We start from the raw sequence: 15,982 nt of genomic DNA on the forward strand, positions 1-15,982 counted from the left end.
CAATTTCTACACGCTTCCTCTTTAGTTAATTTGGTTTAATGAGGAAGTTAATTTGTGCCTTTGTTTACCCCTAGTGATCGGTTTAGGTACTGCACTAAACACAGAGCTAAAACAGAAAGTACGTTTATTGCCAACCGCTATAGGGAGTAGCACACTGCAGAAAGTATCACCTGTAAGTACAATTAAGGTTTTATTGTGGAGTCTTCATTATTTATTAATCTAATAGTAATGTGTTACAGTGGCTTTATTATTGCTAAGTGTGACTAGGTTATACAGATACAGAAAAACATGGAACTTGGGTTAGGCTTAGAACTTTAGCACTGCTCTGACTCCAGTGCCTCCCTGAGTGGAAATAGATACATGAGGACTGTACATTGTGCATATCAACATCATGGTTATAGTGGGTATGGTCTGGGTATGTTTGTCATTAGGCCACTACAACTCATAGTTAAGGTAAGGTGAAGATGGTCACCAGAAATACAAAGGCAAACAGTAATTGCTAGTCTCTGCATGAACTCTGATCGTACATAAATTTAGCACCCTGACCTCCACATCCTCACAATCTCCTTAGCTACCTACAAGGCACACAATTTCCTGCACTGGCACTGAACATTGCCTTTAGATGTAAAGCGTGAGGTATAACTTCGACCATCTTGTTAATTGTTTGCAGCAACATTTGAACAATCAATATTTCTGTTTTTCCTTTGCTTCTAAGAAGCTTTTTTTTTTTTCAAAATAAAGAACCCGTAAGTGTTTCATTATAAATTAACCAAGCAAATAAAGGAAAAAAAGAGATCACTTTGAATGAGAGCACTCTTCCCAGCACAATAAAACACAAAATCAATTTCATTGTAGGTATCTTCCGCATTTAACTAATCAGTATTAGCCCTCAAAATGTGTTTTAAGGCACTGTAATAAAAGCCCCAGCAGCCAGAGCATAAGAGAACCGAACACGTAATGTCTAATATGACACAAACAACTGTGTACCAATCAGCCAAATAGCAAAAATAACACTTCCCTTGATTAATACTCATTAAAAGCAATTGCAGAGACAAAAAACAGAAGATGGTACAGTAATCACATTGCGTGCTATAATAATATCAAAGTAATAGCTTTCATTTCCCGAAAATATGTGCAGTTACGGTATAGTAATGAAAGTGTTGTTAGAAGGCTTGGAAACTGTTGATCAATTAAATGAACTGGCACACTTTGATATTTCCAAGTATCGTGCCGTAAAGCTCAAGAGCACAAAAAAAAATGAAATAATCAGAGGCCTCACTAAATGCTGGAAATAATGTGCATTGTATAATGTGGGGATTCATAAATGAAGCCACTTGAGGTTTTTGTTCTTCGATTCACATTTCAAGATATAGGTTCATGTATTTATAAATATAATAGTCATTTAAAAAAGGAAATGCATGTTTGATTTCCTAAACACTATTCATGTGCCTTTAAACCTGTTTACTGTAACATGTTTTTCACAGGGGAAGCTCACAGGCCCCCAGTTCCACAGGACAAAACCCAACGTCTATTTATGTTGTCTGGGGATCTAGGGGTCAAGTAAGATAGATGACATGCCATCTGCTTATCAGGACCTTGCAGAGATGATTGGGTGAGTTAACACTCAGTAAAAATGAAGGTCAGCATATCACCTCAAAACAAGCCGTATGGGACGGGAGCTGGTGTGGCGGTGAGGGTGCAAAAGGGGTTCACGCGGCTCTTGATCTTGCCACCGGATAACTGATAAGGCTGGTGGGAAATGCACTGCCAAAAAGGATTATCTGTGGGTAGCACAGTGTGTCCGACACCAGGCGTGGTGGGTAAAAGAGAGGCAGGGCTGTTTACTGTAGAGGCTCCTGGAGCACTTAGAACACTGTAACTTCAACGAGAACAGTCCTCGAGGATTTTCAGCACAAGACAACGCAGACAAGAACCAAACATAAGCGAATCAGCAGGAGGGAGATATTCCAACCTTCTGAATATTTTATAAGTGCAATGTATTTATTCTGCCATTACCTGTGGGTGACTCACACACTGTATGCAGTAGTCAGACTGTTGACGATATTGTAATTGCCACTTGATGCAGGTCAGCTTCAACAGTTCTGTCTCATGTCTTTTGGTGACAGAGGTGTAGAGGAACAGTGAATGTAAGCACTTGATGAGGTCTTTATCCATAACATTTTTACATCAGAGCTACTGCATAAAACACACACAGCAATTTAGTATATTTTTAGTTCAAGAGCTGGTTGATTTCTAGGATTTTGAGGTTTGCAGGGGAAGAGACATGTCAGAGTCTGTGCTCTGTGTGAACTTAGAGCCAAGGGGTGGAAATATCTCCTTTTAAAATCTGGTACCTGGCTCTATTTGAATCGTCAGTGTGAGATTTTCTTGTCTGCTAAGATAAAATGTCTGAAAAGACAACTGATGGTCTGTGAACGAAAAGAACAACAGATCAAATGTTACGATATCAGTTATGTGTGGACTGATTGACGTTGATTAGTGTGATTGATTGTGTCAGCGGTTAAACAAAGGACACGCAGATCTATCCAGCTCATTCAACGACATCAAAAGAATCCAATATCAGTCTCAAAGTATCAGTGACCTCCTGTACAATGTCAGAAATAATCCTGAAAGAAATTAAGGACATGCTGTGGCAGCAATCACGTATTATTGTGTCCTAATGCAGAGGGCACCGGCAATATTCTTTTAGGTCCGTTAATTCAGCATGGCCCAGTATTTAGTATTTATGTTGTCATTGCAATCAGTACCAGCCCATATGGACAGTGGCAGACACTGTTTCAAAAAATGTTGGAAAAACTCATTTATGCTTATGTATGAAAACAGATGTCAGTTTCAAACAACGTAACCATTACTGACCACATACAGCCATAAGTTGGTATGGTTGTTAATTGATGCATCAATTGTTACATCCACGAGAGCGCAGAACAGAGTCAAGAATCTCTGACAACAAACATGGCGACGACAGAGGAGGCTTCGATAATGTACCTCTTAAGAAAGAGGTAGAGGCTGTTTCTGTGTTATAAATGGCGGTGGTCTGTGAGGGCATGAATACGTTACGACATGTGGTCAATGAAGTATTTGTCACCGCCCCCCAGGACGTCCAGTGGGTACTTCTCCATTTTGTCTGTTCTGTCCACAGCTGAGAGCCTTCAGAAAACATGTACATATACAGACAAAATAAATGCATCTAACACTGAGCATTAATGAGCCTTTAGTGCTGCAGGCCCACAGAGCAGGATCTCTCTCCCTGTTCATATTTTCTGGACAAAAGTGTCATATTTTCATGCTTATCTGTACTTTGTTCAACATGTAAAATAAATGTCAGTGGCAGTTTTTCCATTTCGCCAGCTCTGATGTTATGGCATTCATGTTGAAACACAACTAGAAATAGAGGGTTTTGTTTGATGTGACACCACATTGACAACATCCCTGCAGACAAAGTAAAGAAGCTGTTTCAAACAAAAAAAGTGAATCTCGTGGTCACGCTGCCTTCATAACGAATATTCATGCTCAGGAAGAATTGAGAGGTTATTCCTCATTTACAGCTGAACAGGGTGAATATCTATCTATATATCAAAATGTTCTTCAAACTGTTACTCTTTTATCCCTATTTACTCCCACTGAGACCAAACATTAAAAACAACATGGTAACAAATCCAAAAGATTTTAAACTTTAATGAATGCAGCTAAAATGCATTATGCATGAGGGCTAAAGTTAAAAAATGTAGCAATATTATTTTGAAAAACAGCTGCAGATTTAATCACCAAAGTAACACATTACATGGTTTCAAAGCAAGGCTATATGTCCTTATAAGCTTTTTCCAGTAATAGTTAGTCTAACATTTACAAAGTCATGGCCAAGAGAGAATATTAATCTAGAACTTGAGAGAAAAATGCCAAGTTGTTTATTTATTGAGAAGGTCGTGCACAGTGTAATAACAGCAACATGTGCCTTAGGGTTCAACTGGTCCCAACATCAGATAACAAAATAAAGATTTGAAAGAAGAAAAGCATAACCTTACCTTGTTTAAAGTCATCTTCCAAAACATTATCTGTTATTTACAGTTAATTTGGCCAGCTCTGCTTTGGTTAAGGCTTTATATGCTTACTAAAATAATTTGATTAATAACACTGCTCCCTGAGCCTTAGGGAACTGAGTGGATGACTTTTGAATTCTGGAGGACTTTGAAAGAATATTTAATAAGGTAGATTATCTCTTTGATGTTGTTCTCTGGACCTCGAATAAAGAAAGATACATGAACTACGAATGATTCAGAAAAAGGTCCTCATTAAGCTGGTGAGACTTTAAATTTCTGAACATCTATTTAAAATAATGATTTTACTGTTTGTCTTTGTGGAATGCAAACAGAAAATGTGGAGCATTATTCTGGATTAAAAGTGAACAATTCGTAAAGGTCGCTCCTTTGTGAATCCAGAGCAGGGCCGTGTTTTATGGCCTACTCCACGGTATTAACAAGAAACATAAACCTTCATGGGCTCATTAATCTCTTCTTCCTCTCTCCTACTGCTTCACACTGGGTCAAGGGGAAGGTCAAATAAATGCTTGACAAGCCTCCAAGATACATGACAGCATTAAGAGTACTGTCCTCGGTAATTAGTTCTGATTATATGAGATATTAGTGGTGAAAAAAAAAAATCATACAATATGAGAAATGAGGGCTAAGAATTGGATTAACAGGGTGAGAGTGAAACAGCAAGTGGATCATCTTCACTTAGCTCCACTCAGGTTGTCTGAATTGTGTTTGTTTGGGAGTTAACATGGCACATGGGAATCAGACACAGTCACACATTATGTATAATGCAAGCGATATTCCTCGAACCAGTAGCTGTATTCTGTGCCTCGCAAAGACAAGAAATATGACTCAGTAAAGAACATTGTCTTTTCTGTCAAGTGACTTGCAGAAATAAACAGAGGTGAAAGACGGTGGGAGTATATGCTTATCACAGATCTGCATTTCATTGGGATGACAGGGTGGCACCAAGCCACCTGCTTTAAAGTATAGGAGCAGGGTTTTATGTTTCGGTAAATACATACAAATCCATAAGTTAAATATGAAAAACAAGCTGAAGAGCTTCACTGTCAATATTTACAGTTTTCCACAGAGGCAGAGAAACTTTCATGTGTGGTTGATCACAGAGTCAGATAGTTTCTGTCTGGTACCCTGACAAACATGAATATATAATAGGAATAGATAATATTAATCTACAGGGTGAAATTCAAGTGTCAAAATAAAATAATAATATCCTACTAGCATTATCTTAGAATATTAGTTTGATATTTTTGGAAACATAAATTTGATATCTTGCTGACTCATAGCAGCTGAGAACATCAATACCACACAACTCTCACAACTGCACTGTTGATATGGTGCAACAGCCAGGATGAGGTTAGGATGGAAACAGCTGGCTTACGCCTGGTTTTTACTTATGCCTTGATTCAATCCAGTGTTGCTCTCTGATTACATTGCCAAAATACTAGTTGGTGGTAGGGTTTCAACGGATTATGTTGGAGTTGGAACTAATAAATGTTGAACAAGAAGTATTTTACTGCACTGCAGGAAAGAGTGACGATGAGTACAACCATTGAACCGAATGAGACAGAAAGAGGATGAGTTTTATGTGCTTGTCCGGTTACTGAGAGACAGACGAGACATGTTACCAAGCAGACCGCTCAACTTTGTCATGGTCTACGTGTAGTTACACTTCTCAGAAGCTGCATGACAAGCTAAGGCGTATAGTACGTACCTATGCCATGCCGAGGCCACACCTTTAGCGTCAATTCAATCTGGCAAATTATAAATTTAGCCTGTAGAGCTCTGTCTTGCTCTTTGCTGGGATGGATTGGCGCTGAATGCACTCTCCATCTGCCACAGTTCATCAAAGGATGAGTGGGAGGGGTTATCCAGGACGCTGTTTATCATGTCTGCATTTCTCCTCTTTGGTTCTGCCTCCAGACTGTTCAGTTCCAGCCCAGCTACTGAGCTGGCCTCCGTCACTAGTTAAATGAGTCGGATAGCACCATCAGGATTGATGCTGCCTCCCGAGCACACAAGAGCCGAGGACAGTGCCCTGGCCACCGATTCAGCAGCCTCCCACTCAAAGAACTCAGTTTCCTCAGAGAACTATCTGTGATGGCTCTTTCTAAAGAGAGTACTGCTGTGTGACCGGTCATATTATTTTGTTTTAGTTCATTTGGAGCCTGTATGATTCCCCCCTCACCCTGGATAATAAAGAGAGCAGGTGACCTCCTGTGTGTATGTGTGGGAGTCTTTACTTCATAAAAAAGCTAGCGGTTGTTAGTGACAACTTTACAGAATTGACTTACTACAATTATATTACTCAGGGATAACTCTTAATGAGTATGATTTATAATTTTATTTCAAGATCTAAAGAGCCTCTTTACAATTCAGATGCACAATTCCTCTTTTGATTATCCAATAACTATCCAAACCTTTTGGTACAAAAACAAAAAGTATGTTTCCATTATCAAAATGTGAGATTCATTTAAGTGCAATATTGCACTTATCTTATTCAGTTTAATTTTCTCACTTTTGTTTATTTGCTGTTTTCCAGGTTTTTATTTAAAACAATTTCGTTTTTTTTCTTACTGTTTTACCATCTGTTAAGCAGCCACTGATTTCCATTTTTTCAGGAGAATTCTAGGGACCTCAAGCTTGCTCAGAATACAAGTCTTGCTGGGCTGTAATTCAGTTGCAAGTAGTTGAAAAGAACAACAGTTGTTGTCTTTGAAATATCAGAGTAAACAAGCTAGAAACAATCTAATATCTAACTTGGAAGTAGGATCCAATTAACCTGCTCATTGACATCTTGGCCCATCTCACTTTTTATCAGAGTAGTACTGGCACAAAAAAATAAATAAAAGCACAATGACTGATGTTGGTTATTAACTTTGTTTTCTCTATGTAATTTGATTTTTTTTGTCATTTTCTCTGGATCAATGGACTGAAACATGCACTGCAAGTGCTGTGGGTGAGCAATTTTTCGATTTTCAGATCTCCTGAATGGCTTACCTAACAGACTACAATTATATTCCTTATTTTGGGAGCACATCTTCCCAAACTCCTTCACGGGGGAAATAAAAGCAGATAATAACCTGTTCAAATTAATTATTAAACTTGATTAAACAATGGTTGGCACAAAGAGTCATTTTGCAGGCATCTAAAATAATTCCCTTTGCCAAGCCACTTAGGGGCAGCATCAAAAAATTAACTTCAAATACAACTTGGAACAGAATAAGAACAGTGGGTCGTCTAGTGGGTTTATTTACGCGATTGAAACCACTGGTGTTCCTTTGGACCATGAAATTGTAATTTGTTCTGCAAGCATTACATCAAATCACAGGTCAGGGCCATGCCAGGACTGTTCATTGCCGCTTAGTTTATTTTAACTTGTTATCTGACAGTATCTCTGTTGATAATTATATTTGGCTCAGATAGATAGGAAGAGAACACACATAAAAAACGCGTGCTAATCCAGGGCCATGCCAGGTGGAAATTGATGGCGTCGAGCCACAGATTATGATGAAAAATCACACAAACACTCTGAGCAGATCCAACAAGCAATATGAATCCTAACATGTGATTATGATTTGCAATGTAAATGCAGGTGCACTTGAGCATGTTTTCATTCCGATGTCTATAGTGTATGTCTCTGGCAGTGAAAGCTTTTAAAGCCAGTGCTTGTCTGCATGTTTCTTTGCGCATGAACAGTATTAAGCAAAAATAATGTAACCAGCATAAGAGATTACATTCTGTGACTTGCTTAAAACCATTAGAGAAGAAGAAAAGACGTCCAAGCAGAGGGGATTACTCTGTGCTGGAATATGGAAGCGGCAGGATACTGCGATGGGGGGGGACAAGGGCGACATTGACAGTGTAGCACCGACAACAGCACGAGCGAGAGATCAGGTTAAAGAGGTTGGCACAGTGCCGACTGATTGTTCTAGGAAGAGGAAAGAACAGAGAGAGAAAGGATAGAGAGGGATAAAGGAAGATTAAGACACTGGAAGAGAGAAAGAGAGGGAGGCAGAAGGGAAATGATAAAAGTACAAAGGCAGCAGAGATTCCATCTCACAAACAACAAACCAAGGGCCTCTGCCACCAACAGCATCCTGCCTTTGATGTATACTGCATTTATCTAGCACTGAGGAGTAGGAAAGTGGTGGTGTTGGTGGTGAGGAAGGCAAAAAGGGAAGGAGGAGAAGAAGAAGCCATCAGCATTATGAGAAGCATCAGACCCAGAGGCATACTGTATGGAACAGAACTTTGATGACTATTAGTCTTTGCTCCATGTGGAGGTGGCGGCGGAGGGGTTTAATGAAGGGGGGTTGTTGCAATGACACTTGTCTGCAATAACTATGTGTAGCCAGGCTGTAGAAACCAAAAAAAAAGGAAATGCAAATAAAAGAAATAAAGGACATACAATGAAGCTGTACACCCAGAGGTCATTCCAGCCAGCCAATTGAAATAAATCAAGATGGAGGAGAGGACTTCGGCTCAGGTTAGTATGAGGCAGCAGACCTCTTTGCTGATTTGGTGTACAGCATGGTGACATATACTGACCTGGGCTTGAGACAGCACTAGTGGTGGTGGGTTCAATAATTGCTACAGGGAAGGAGAGGAGGGGGAAGAGGGAGGGGGAGGGAAAGAGGACATTCATGTATTATTAACAGAATGGAGACGTAAAAAATAAAAAAATAAAAAATGCATGCAAGGACAAAAGGACAGGGAATGGAGACAAATCCTCTCCATGCATTAAGGACGGGTGTTTTCTGTGGCAAGATGCAAGCTCTGCATGCTCATAAACAACACGTTTCATCCCCCCACTTGCCTCAGATTTGCATGGGTTACTTCTCGGGCAAAAACAGAGGGGAATCTGGGAACTGGGACTGGTCCGAAGCCCTGAAGGGGTTTTGTGATCTGATAGCAACTTTCATCATAGTTGTGGTATGTTAAACAACTTGCAGTGTCTCACTATGATGGTGGAAGATCACATCTTGCCCGTATAGCACCCATAATTTGATCTGCACCTGCTGGGTAGCCCTTAAATCACGTCAGTTTGATTTTATTTCCCCCGCCCACAGCCTTTTCCACGTTGTATCCTCCTTTTAGTTTTTATCAATCATAGGCTAAATGAAGCTAAAACAGCCCAGATACTTATGCCACCATTTTGCATGTTTGATGTAATTTGGAACCAGAGTAACTGCAACCCCCTTGCTATAAAAACCTGTTTTTTGTTAGTCTAACATTATATCTATAACATTAAGAAACTGGTGAGACAACAGTTTTTCCTGTCCCATACTGTGGCAAAAAAGTTCTACTTTTGATGAGGTTATTGATTCCAAGTAGAAAACACTTAGCAAATTTCTTTGATTTCTGACTCACCGCTGAAACCATATACTGCTGTGCAACATAAATTATTTATTGCTAGTTTGGAATAAAGTTATCACTGTAATGTAAACATTACTACCCATTTAGCATGATGTTTGAAACAAATAAATATATAACACAACTTTCTGTTTGGTAAACAACCACTTAGTTTTAGATAAGCTGTTACCAGCTCTGTGCAGTGACTCAGCAGAGTGAGTGTGTGGGTGCCGTTACCTCTCCCTCAAGTTCCGGGACTATCATAACGAAACTTTGCAATTCTTTTAATTAACCGCTTACAGTGAAATATTTGGCCCGGGACAAAGGTGATCACTATAAGTGGTTTCCACTGTACTAGGATTCTGTTGAAAGGCAGAGGCGGCACTAAATTTGATGGAGGCAGCTGCTTCACAATCCTCTACAGGAAGAACCCTGCACGGGAGTTCATAGGGTTGTTTTCAGCTTTGTGATTTTGACACACAAATACAGGAACATATACTTGTAGCTCAAAAAATCTATTTATACCTCCCACAAAGGTATAAACCACCTTCCTCCAGAAGGCTTCATGGCGGAGTAGTAGCTTATCTTTCAAAGGGAAACCATGGCAGCCATGATTACACCTCACACGTATTCGCACACAAAAATAATACGATTTTATGTTGTTGCAGTGAGCTGCTGTATCTAGGCCATGCAATAGTACAGGGGCCTACTTTTTCTCTCCATTTTAATCCATTTACATGGGAACTCAATATGGCCGTTTCAATTGTGGGACAAATGGGGCTGTGCCATCGTCGACACCATACTCTCAGTCTCTGTGTCGCTTCTCTCAAGTGTGATATGCGTAAATGACTGCAGATCAAATGACTGCTGTTATGCCATCAACAACAACACATTTGCTTTCAATTGATTTCATCACTCAATTTGAAAGGGGGAATTGTGTAGGAATCAGTATTCATACGTGGAATGATACGGCTTTTTCATTGGTATATTGGTGGAGAAATGGTCGAATTAATCTTTTCTTCCAGGAATGTTTCCACTTTAACAACTCCTGAGGGAGCCAATACGTGAAAACAGTTTCTTTTTAGTTCTTTCTTCAAACAGGCGGCTTGGTGCTATCTGATTTATACTTGAGCATGAATTCACCAGTGAATCATTTCATGAGCTCTCAGACACTCCTCCATTACTGTGGAAGATATCTTTTGACATGCAATCTCTCCCTCACAGCTCCAATCTGACTTGGACTCTTTCTCTCCTTCAATAGAGCAATGCATCGTTTCACGTACTGTATATGGCAGTCGACCTATAGCAGAGTCTGCTCACTTGTGAGATAAAATACATTAGTTTTCACAGCTATTTCATTTCATGGAATGCTATTCTCTCTGTTCTCTGTAGACAGAATATTGTAAGAGATTTATGGGACACGGAATCAATGTTCATGTTGGGCCCGGCTCAGGGTTTAGCTCATCACAAGCTTAATTCTAAGTTAATACGTAGGTTGCGCACATCAATATCACATCAGATATGGTTTATGGACTCTGGTCAGCCTTTTCACAAAAAATGCGGTTTGTTTGAAGCCACATTTCACAATAACACAGACAAGAGAGCAAAGAAGAAAGAATCAATGTTTTTAAAGTGACTTAAAGTAAAGTAAAAAAAAATGTGCATGAGTTACTTCCTGACTCAATAATATTGATCATCCAATAATAATCAAACCAATAAAATATGGCATGTAGCCCAGTAAAAAACTTAGTAAGTGTCCATTAAAGGAGTAGTTTGGAGGAGAAAGAATTCTAATTCATTTCGCCTGCTCCATTTGAGGAAATCATCAAGTTATTATCATCAGCAACACATTGTTTGTGTGAACTGTTCCTCTATTCTTAAACCCTCCAGGATAATAAAATGTTGAATGTTAAAGAAATATGTAAAAGGCATCTACTCTATGTTTTTGTAGCTGGCCCGGGCATGTGTTCATGATAGTACATGTTTGTTTTTTAGTGCATGGAAGGCCATGTCTGTGAATCCATTACCCCCCACCATTCATCAGTCACTATGGCTCCACTTGTAATAGGCAGAGATATAAACATCATAACCCAGTGAACACGTTCATTTTCGCCCTCTTCACCTGCACAGCACAGTTCTGTTGATCCAGACACACAGCAGCTGCACTTTATCTTTACACAGTCTGTGGGCTACACACCACACGGCATAGCTGCGCTAATAATGCTAGTCACGCTAACTAGTTGCATCCCTGCTGACTGGAGCACCTCACACAGATGCTCAGACACTGACAGGAGCACCAATGTGCAGATCACACATGATGGATCCATACCACCGGTCTGCACGGCCCATAGCTGAATAGTTTTTTTTTGGGGTTGTTTCTCTTGTTTTGTACACAGAGCAACTTATTTCAGTTGTGCTTCTTCTTGTGTGTTTAGGGGTCACTTTCACAAAACTTTGCAAAGTGCAACAAGCAAGAAAACATAGGGAGGGGGAGGTAGGGTTATTTTGTCTTAGTCCGAGATGCTGGTGCTAATGTGTCATCTAGATGCAGTGAGTACCGCATATATATAACCTTTAAAGACTGTGAGTCATCTAATTAGTTAGTCATCCAATGTCATTTTTAATGCTGCCCAGTGTGTGGATCATCCTGTGGGCAGTCCACTGGGCTCAGTCATCCAGGGACAAACGGCCCTAGCAGTGCATCTGGTCTCCTATAGTTGTCGATGAAGGTGGGTGGGGTGTGGGTGGGTAGAAACATGGCCCACTGGGCTACGGGAGGAGCAGTGTTACAGCACAAAACATTTCCTCATCGCAATGTGACTGGAAAATGTTAATGTCTTTTCTGATTGCCTAAATATGGAAATGCAGGCTTTCAAATGATAGGTAAATGGCACAACACTGTAAGGGCGGTTTGGGGGATATTAAAGGACACAGCAAACTCACTGTTCACTTTATTCAGCTTATTTTGACATGCAAGTAATTGATATTAACCCCCCCCAAAACTATATTATACAGAACACCACTTCAGAATACTCACTAATGTTAGCGATTTTAACTATTAAATGTCGCCAGCACTCAACTTGTTTTATGAGCAGACAAATAAATATAAGAGGGGGTTGTTTTACATACACTGCCTCCCCATCCCCAAATGGCTTCAACATCATTCCCCTGCATTTTGAGCTGATATCATACACCTACATTTCAGGTTGCACCTTTTATCTATGGTGTAGGAACAAACAACATCATCAACAACAATGGCAGATGAGAAGACATGTCGAAATGACACCTACACATGAGGTGATTGATAAGCGTGACAAACGAACATGACGTTCATTAACCAACTAGCCAGCAGTGTCTCTCCTGCCTGGGGGAGGCTGAGCAGTGACGGAAAGAGAGAAACTCTTTTTCTCCCCCATCAGTCTCTTCTGATTACTGCTCAGAGGGGGGCTGAAAGAGGGGCAGGAAATGAAGTCAGGGGTATAGCTGGAGAAAATCTCCTCCAGGGCTAAGCCGAGGTGGGCTGGGGGATAAGAGCTTGACCAATTAAGCTGGAGGACTCTTCAGAAAATTGGAGTGAACAGCCTCAGTCTTTTCATTGCAGTTCACTTCCATACAGCACATGAAATTGGAAGTTGAAATAGGGATTGCCAGTGATTGTTACCATTTCGCTAAAATCATAAATTGTGTGTGTGAGTCTGGTGTGCATATACTGTATATGTGTATGTGTAAAAAGAAACTGGGAAATATAACCTGCAGTAAATGCTTTGGTACATTTAAAATAATTCATGTCAATTCTTCTTTTCTTCCTGTATTTTCCTGTTTATAAAGAACACTGCATAAACTTCCATTAAAGAGTAACTGTTAAATCTTTATATTATTTATTGTGTGACTTGAGCCAGTTTGTGCCTCATGAATTAACATTACATTCAACATTTTAGAGCTAAAAATAAATAAACAGAAATTCAAAACAACTTAAAGCAAATTACATATGCTGTTGCTTTCTTTGTAAACCATAAGTAAAGGATTAACACTTTATTCTGAGTACCACTATAGAATAGCATAACATTTGGAATTATTCTACTCAGTTATACATGTTACAATTGAGCTGATGGATATGACATGTCTGGCTGTAGTCCTTGCTTAGAATTAAAAACATATAAGTATTTTTCTTATCCTGATGGTTCAAAGAATCAAATCTGAGGATTTTGAAAATGCCTTCAGAACTAGAGTAATACAAACACATGGCTGAAACATTCTGCAGTTGTCTCATGAGCATTAGCATGTCCCTCCTTCCTGCAGCTATACAACCAGCTCCGCTCCCATAGACCACATGCATATCAGTATGTCTCACTTCAACTAACCTAACCAGGCGGTAATCACATTGTAATACTGTAACAGTTTACCTTTTCCATATGTTTTCTATTTATTATCGTTCATTGTGTTTATACTGAGTGTATTACAATATCTTCTCTTCTCTTATATTAACATTGTCAAAATAAAAATATAAGAACATTTTTTTACATTATCATAGTCAAGTAAATATTATTGGCCATTCATTAATCCAGAATGTAACACTGATATTTGTGATCTGTCTCTGCTTAGCAACAATAGGATGTATTCATTAATGACTAGATTGTCAAACATTATCATTATCATTATTATTTTCCCTACACTTCCAAAAATTTGGGCTGTAAAAGCAGCAGTTTTAAAAAAAAATTCAATCTGACATTCAATTCCTTCTTCCTCCCTTTTCCGTCTTACATAATCACAGAAACTCATTAAACTGTAGTCATCTGTTTTCACAGGCGAATCCAGCTGATGTGCTCATGGTGTTGAGCTATAGTAATTACCCTACAAACATTTGCAAAGCCAGCACTAATGGTTTATTAACTAAACTATATTATACATGACAACAAACATGCTGACTGCATCATCTGTCCACAAAAGCTATTTGGATGGTTGTAATTTATGGTTATGAATTTACAATGTCCAGGTCAAATAAAACCCAATAGGTGAATTACCAAGTATTCAGCACCTGCTGTAGTTGACAACTTCTGTTTTTGTATGAATCTGGCATTTCTTAGTTTAAATTCAAATGAGTGGATCTAGTCTCACACAGCAGGCTTTCTATTCCAGTCTGACAACTTTCATTTGGAAAATTTTTAATACAAACTGACAAAACAAAAAACAAACAGTAAAGCTATAATTTCCTCAGAAAGCCGAGACATCATTAATTGCGACTGCTTTTCTATTGTACACACTTTGTGGTTCGATTTGATTTTGAGAGAAGAGGAAAATACAATTGAAGTTACTGAGAGGCAGAAAATTAATCACAGCATGGACTGCACCTGTACAAGTGCTGTTCACTTGTATTCAATTAAAGACAAATTTTCCATCTGTAAACATAGAAACACAAAAATTATTTCCAAGCTATCATCCAAGCTTGTTGTCTTGTACAATTCATTACACCTTCGTAACTTAACAATTGCTCAGCAGCACAGACAGTTATGCCAAGTGCTTTTCCATTGTATTATTCGTTCATTCACTGATGACACTGGGTATTGTGTTATGAAAAAGGTGATCAGGTATAAAAAGCTTTGTGCACTCACAAGCACACACAGAGTACTCCAACAAGTGGTGACAAAGAGGTTGAATGCTTTCTCTCTGCTCCAAAGAACCCAGCTTGTGTTTTACCACAGCTTTTAACACACTGCTTAAAGTGGTACTTAGCTGAACGAGATCACAATCTCTGAATAATGGTTTACCAGCACAAAAACTCACATGGCCTATCCTTACTAACAGTTATGAATTCTAACCACCAAAGATAGTGAGGACATGGCCATTTAGCTCATCCCAGAAAACCAGGAAGTAGTCAGAATCTACCACATCAATGTACATGAAGCCACGATGCAATCTTTTCTTTACCCCAGTTGACTCTCTTAGTATTTTCTTTTCTCTCTTCAGGAACAGAAGGATAGTTCAACTTCATCCTTTCATCAAAGTTTTACCTAAGCAATGACAACCACTTTGACACAAGGGAGGAAGGTTTAGGGTCATGTCCCCCCCCGTCAATGCAAAATGATATTCATTATCCACACTTGGTAAACACTGTGCACCCCCCAGGTAGGTAATGTTTTAAACATAGACCTCTCTTCAGACCAAGAAGAAGACAGGCCTGTCCCTAAAACACTACCTCCCAGGGTGGTAAATCAAGTTTGTATCCCTGTGACTTTCTCTGAGTGAAAGCTGTCCAGTCACAGTTTATCTCATCTGTTTCACTGGACTAATTTAAAGTGACTCTCTTACATTAAAGACAAAAAACGATTTATGCAGCTCGAGGATGAGAACCTTTCAACTTCCAATGGCTGTATTTCACATATTTTTCAATGGGAATGACCGTTGCTTGACCTTATCAATTAATTTGCATCTAGTGAACCTTTTACTGTAATGGAAACAACTGAGGAAACTACTGTATATACACATACATACTCAATTTCTTCACCGCAAACCACCCTCATTCTGTTGCCACTTATAATTCACCTCAATGAATGATG

The 15,982-nt window shown here is 39.2% G+C and overlaps 1 protein-coding gene across 3 annotated transcripts in view; it reads right to left on the reverse strand.

The window, feature by feature from the left end:
• Positions 1 to 15,982, reverse strand: part of negr1 (neuronal growth regulator 1) — a 126,813-nt gene that overhangs the window by 22,103 nt on the left and 88,728 nt on the right. For 2 of the 3 annotated variants that reach the window (XM_020081468.2, XM_020081470.2), the window contains exon 7: positions 8,625 to 8,666. The exons of the other annotated variant lie outside the window; for it this stretch is intronic. In XM_020081468.2, the coding sequence (XP_019937027.1) occupies positions 8,625 to 8,666 (42 nt within the window). The remainder of the gene's footprint in view (positions 1 to 8,624; positions 8,667 to 15,982) is intronic. 3 annotated transcript variants of the gene reach the window in all.

Source organism: Paralichthys olivaceus, chromosome 3, assembly GCF_024713975.1.
Source record: "Paralichthys olivaceus isolate ysfri-2021 chromosome 3, ASM2471397v2, whole genome shotgun sequence".
NCBI classification, from domain to species: Eukaryota; Metazoa; Chordata; class Actinopteri; order Pleuronectiformes; family Paralichthyidae; genus Paralichthys; species Paralichthys olivaceus.